The 5,152-nt window shown below is 57.2% G+C and overlaps 1 protein-coding gene across 1 annotated transcript in view; it reads left to right on the top strand.

The window, feature by feature from the left end:
* The window catches only part of ift80 (intraflagellar transport 80 homolog (Chlamydomonas)), a 21,182-nt gene extending 18,957 nt beyond the window's left edge, over positions 1 to 2,225 (top strand). The window contains exons 17-20 of the mRNA XM_062473539.1: positions 588 to 677; positions 887 to 1,059; positions 1,313 to 1,436; positions 1,543 to 2,225. Coding sequence (XP_062329523.1) covers positions 588 to 677; positions 887 to 1,059; positions 1,313 to 1,436; positions 1,543 to 1,653 — 498 coding nt within the window. The 3' untranslated portion in view covers positions 1,654 to 2,225. The remainder of the gene's footprint in view (positions 1 to 587; positions 678 to 886; positions 1,060 to 1,312; positions 1,437 to 1,542) is intronic.
* The last annotated feature ends 2,927 nt before the right edge of the window (positions 2,226 to 5,152 follow it).

The following is a 5,152-nucleotide window of genomic DNA, read 5'->3' as shown; positions in this document are numbered from 1 at the left end:
TGTGTGTGTGTGTGTGTGTATGTGTGATGGAGCCACTTCTGAAATGCAGTTTTAACAAGTCAGGACCAGCGGGTTTTAATTAGGGTCCAATTAGCCTGTGTGACACCATTTACCGTATTTTAACCCAACACTACACATATACACAGCACACACACATACACTACACCCCCATATACACACACAGCCCTGGAGAGCGAGGGATGGCTGGAAGAGGAGAGAGTCACCACTTTAATATCCTCCCTCCTCCCCCCTCCTCCCCACTTCTGGTAAAGGCAGTGGCCATTGTGTGGCTTTTCCCAGAATGCAGTTTGTGTAGAAGCCCCTTATCAACCAGGTGTGGTAGATGTGGTGTCTGACTCACACACACACACAGACTCATACACACACTCATACACACTCATACACACACACTAACACTATATGCATGTAAAAGAATCAGTAGTGTGCGTGTGTCTCTGCACATTCTAGTGTGCGAGTGTGCGCACCTCTGTGTGTGTGTGTGTGTGTGTGTACCTCTGGGTGTGTATTGTGTATGTGTGAGTGTAAAGGTGTTTTGTGTGTGAATGCTAATACTGTGGTTTCCGTAGGACCAGTCACTGTGGGCGTGTCTTGCTGGCATGGCAATGGCCAATCGGGAGCTGAGCACAGCTGAGGTGGCCTATGCAGCCATTGGAGAGGTAGGACCTTCCACCAATCAGATCACAGCTCCTCTCTCTGCCTCTCTCTCTCTCATCAGATCAACACAGAGGGCAGGATCTTTACTTCTCTCTGACTTTTTCTGTCTTTTTCCCCACCATCCCTCCCCTCCTCCTCTCCCCCTCCCCTCCCCCTCCCCTCCTCCTCCTCCCCTCCTCCTCCTCTCCCCCTCCCCCCCTCCTCCCTCCAGGTAGACAAGGTCCAGTATATTACCTCCATGAAGGAGCTTCCGTCCAGGGAGTCGTTGCTGGCTCACTTGCAGCTGTTCAGTGGCCACGTGCAGGAAGCAGAGGGCATGCTGCTGCAGGCTGGCCTCACATACCAGGCCATCCAGCTGCACATCTGCCTCTACCACTGGGACCGGTACTGACTGTCTGTCTGACTGTCTGACTATCTGTCTAACTCTCTGTCTTTCTATCTGACTGTCTGACTGACTGTCTGTCTGACTATCTGTCTGACTGTCTGTCTGATTGTCTGACTGTCTGTCTGACTATCTGTCTGACTGTCTGACTATCTATCTGTCTGACTATCTGTCTGACTGTCTTGTCTGTCTTTCTGACTGTCTGATTGTCTGTCTGTCTGTCGGACTGACCTGTGTGTGTGTGTGTGTGTGCAGGGCTCTGGAGCTAGCTGTGAAGTATAAGACCCATGTGGACACAGTTCTGGCCTACAGACTGAAGTTCCTGCAGGACTTCAGCAAGCAGGAGACCAACAAGCGTTTCCTGCAGTACGCAGAAGGGGTGAGAGGTCAACCGTTACCGTAACAACACTCCAGCCTGGCTGGTTGCCATGGGGACTGTGTCATCTTGTATCTTCACGATGGTCTCTCCCCCCCCCCCCCCTCAGGTGGAGGTGGACTGGGAGAAGGTGCAGGCCAAGGTGGAGATGGAGCTGGCCAAGGAGAGAGAGCGAGCAGTCAGCACCTCCATCAAGAACAGCCTGGGACCTCCACACTGACACACACACACACACACACTGACACACACACACACTGATACACACACACACACACTGACACACACACACACACACACACTGACACACACACACACACTGACACACACACACACACACTGACACACACACACACACTGACACACACACACAAACTGACACACACACACACACACACACACACACACACACACACACACACACACTGACACACACACACACACACACACACACACTGATACACACACACACACTGACACACACACACACACACTGACACACACACACACACACACTGACACACACACACTGATACACGCTACTTATTGTACATCTCTAACGTATATACATGTATACTGTCATATGATATAAGCTACCATATGTACCTTTAGTCTTGATAACACTATATAAGACCAGTTACTGTTAGTGTGTGTAATGTGATGTTGTACATGTTCAACAGAGTGGTATAGTGTACGGATTTAAAGTGACCGTTTGGGTGTTTTATTTTATTAGTATAGATATTTTTACACTTGTTGCCTTAAATTGTTCAAAATAAAATCAGTGAGGAAAATGCATGTATCTGTTCCTGCTGCAGCACCAGCGTTTAACAGCTTGTCAAGCAGCACCACCTCCTGGTGGAGTCTGGTCTCAGGGAGGAGGAGGAGAGGACCTCCTGGTGGAGTCTGGTCTCAGGGAGGAGGAGGAGAGGACCTCCTGGTGGAGTCTGGTCTCAGGGAGGAGGAGGAAAGGACCTCCTGGTGGAGTCTGGTCTCAGGGAGGAGGAGGAGAGGACCTCCTGGTGGAGTCTGGTCTCAGGGAGGAGGAGGAGGAGAGGACCTCCTGGTGGAGTCTGGTCTCAGGGAGGAGGAGGAGAGGACCTCCTGGTGGAGTCTGGTCTCAGGGAGGAGGAGGAGAGGACCTCCTGGTGAAGTCTGGTCTCAGGGAGGAGGAGGAGGAGGAGAGGACCTCCTGGTGGAGTCTGGTCTCAGGGAGGAGGAGGAGAGGACCTCCTGGTGGAGTCTGGTCTCAGGGAGGAGGAGGAGAGGACCTCCTGGTGGAGTCTGGTCTCAGGGAGGAGGAGGAGGAGAGGACCTCCTGGTGGAGTCTGGTCTCAGGGAGGAGGAGGAGAGGACCTCCTGGTGGAGTCTGGTCTCAGGGAGGAGGAGGAGAGGAGGAGGAGAGGACCTCCTGGTGGAGTCTGGTCTCAGGGAGGAGGAGGAGAGGACCTCCTGGTGGAGTCTGGTCTCAGGGAGGAGGAGGAGGAGAGGACCTCCTGGTGGAGTCTGGTCTCAGGGAGGAGGAGGAGAGGACCTCCTGGTGGAGTCTGGTCTCAGGGAGGAGGAGGAGAGGACCTCCTGGTGGAGTCTGGTCTCAGGGAGGAGGAGGAGGAGGAGAGGACCTCCTGGTGGAGTCTGGTCTCAGGGAGGAGGAGGAGAGGACCTCCTGGTGGAGTCTGGTCTCAGGGAGGAGGAGGAGAGGACCTCCTGGTGGAGTCTGGTCTCAGGGAGGAGGAGGAGGAGAGGACCTCCTGGTGGAGTCTGGTCTCAGGGAGGAGGAGGAGAGGACCTCCTGGTGGAGTCTGGTCTCAGGGAGGAGGAGGAGAGGAGGAGGAGAGGACCTCCTGGTGGAGTCTGGTCTCAGGGAGGAGGAGGAGAGGACCTCCTGGTGGAGTCTGGTCTCAGGGAGGAGGAGGAGAGGAGGAGGAGAGGACCTCCTGGTGGAGTCTGGTCTCAGGGAGGAGGAGGAGAGGACCTCCTGGTGGAGTCTGGTCTCAGGGAGGAGGAGGAGGAGAGGACCTCCTGGTGGAGTCTGGTCTCAGGGAGGAGGAGGAGAGGACCTCCTGGTGGAGTCTGGTCTCAGGGAGGAGGAGGAGGAGAGGACCTCCTGGTGGAGTCTGGTCTCAGGGAGGAGGAGGAGGAGGAGAGGACCTCCTGGTGGAGTCTGGTCTCAGGGAGGAGGAGGAGAGGACCTCCTGGTGGAGTCTGGTCTCAGGGAGGAGGAGGAGGAGGAGAGGACCTCCTGGTGGAGTCTGGTCTCAGGGAGGAGGAGGAGGAGGAGAGGACCTCCTGGTGGAGTCTGGTCTCAGGGAGGAGGAGGAGAGGACCTCCTGGTGGAGTCTGGTCTCAGGGAGGAGGAGGAGAGGAGGAGGAGAGGACCTCCTGGTGGAGTCTGGTCTCAGGGAGGAGGAGGAGAGGACCTCCTGGTGGAGTCTGGTCTCAGGGAGGAGGAGGAGGAGAGGACCTCCTGGTGGAGTCTGGTCTCAGGGAGGAGGAGAGGACCTCCTGGTGGAGTCTGGTCTCAGGGAGGAGGAGGAGGAGAGGACCTCCTGGTGGAGTCTAGTCTCAGGGAGGAGGAGGAGGAGGAGAGGACCTCCTGGTGGAGTCTGGTCTCAGGGAGGAGGAGGAGGAGAGGACCTCCTGGTGGAGTCTGGTCTCAGGGAGGAGGAGGAGGAGCTGACCTCCTGGTGGAGTCTGGTCTCAGGGAGGAGGAGGAGGAGAGGACCTCCTGGTGGAGTCTAGTCTCAGGGAGGAGGAGGAGGAGGAGAGGACCTCCTGGTGGAGTCTGGTCTCAGGGAGGAGGAGGAGGAGAGGACCTCCTGGTGGAGTCTGGTCTCAGGGAGGAGGAGGAGGAGCTGACCTCCTGGTGGAGTCTAGTCTCAGGGAGGAGGAGGAGGAGAGGACCTCCTGGTGGAGTCTGGTCTCAGGGAGGAGGAGGAGGAGAGGACCTCCTGGTGGAGTCTGGTCTCAGGGAGGAGGAGGAGGAGAGGACCTCCTGATGGAGTCTAGTCTCAGGGAGGAGGAGGAGGAGAGGACCTCCTGGTGGAGTCTGGTCTCAGGGAGGAGGAGGAGAGGACCTCCTGGTGGAGTCTGGTCTCAGGGAGGAGGAGGAGGAGGAGAGGACCTCCTGGTGGAGTCTGGTCTCAGGGAGGAGGAGGAGGAGGAGAGGACCTCCTGGTGGAGTCTGGTCTCAGGGAGGTGGAGGAGGAGAGGACCTCCTGGTGGAGTCTGGTCTCAGGGAGGTGGAGGAGGAGAGGACCTCCTGATGGAGTCTGGTCTCAGGGAGGAGGAGGAGGAGGAGGAGAGGACCTCCTGGTGGAGTCTGGTCTCAGGGAGGAGGAGGAGGAGAGGACCTCCTGGTGGAGTCTGGTCTCAGGGAGGAGGAGGAGGAGAGGACCTCCTGGTGGAGTCTGGTCTCAGGGAGGAGGAGGAGAGGACCTCCTGGTGGAGTCTGGTCTCAGGGAGGAGGAGGAGGAGAGGACCTCCTGGTGGAGTCTGGTCTCAGGGAGGAGGAGGAGGAGGAGAGGACCTCCTGGTGGAGTCTAGTCTCAGGGAGGAGGAGGAGGAGAGGACCTCCTGGTGGAGTCTGGTCTCAGGGAGGAGGAGGAGGAGAGGACCTCCTGGTGGAGTCTGGTCTCAGGGAGGAGGAGGAGGAGGAGAGTACCTCCTGGTGGAGTCTGGTCTCAGGGAGGAGGAGGAGGAGAGGACCTCCTGGTGGAGTCTGG

The sequence above is a fragment of the Osmerus eperlanus genome, chromosome 11, assembly GCF_963692335.1.
Source record: "Osmerus eperlanus chromosome 11, fOsmEpe2.1, whole genome shotgun sequence".
Taxonomy (NCBI): domain Eukaryota; kingdom Metazoa; phylum Chordata; class Actinopteri; order Osmeriformes; family Osmeridae; genus Osmerus; species Osmerus eperlanus.
This window is presented reverse-complemented; position numbering and strand designations above follow the sequence as displayed.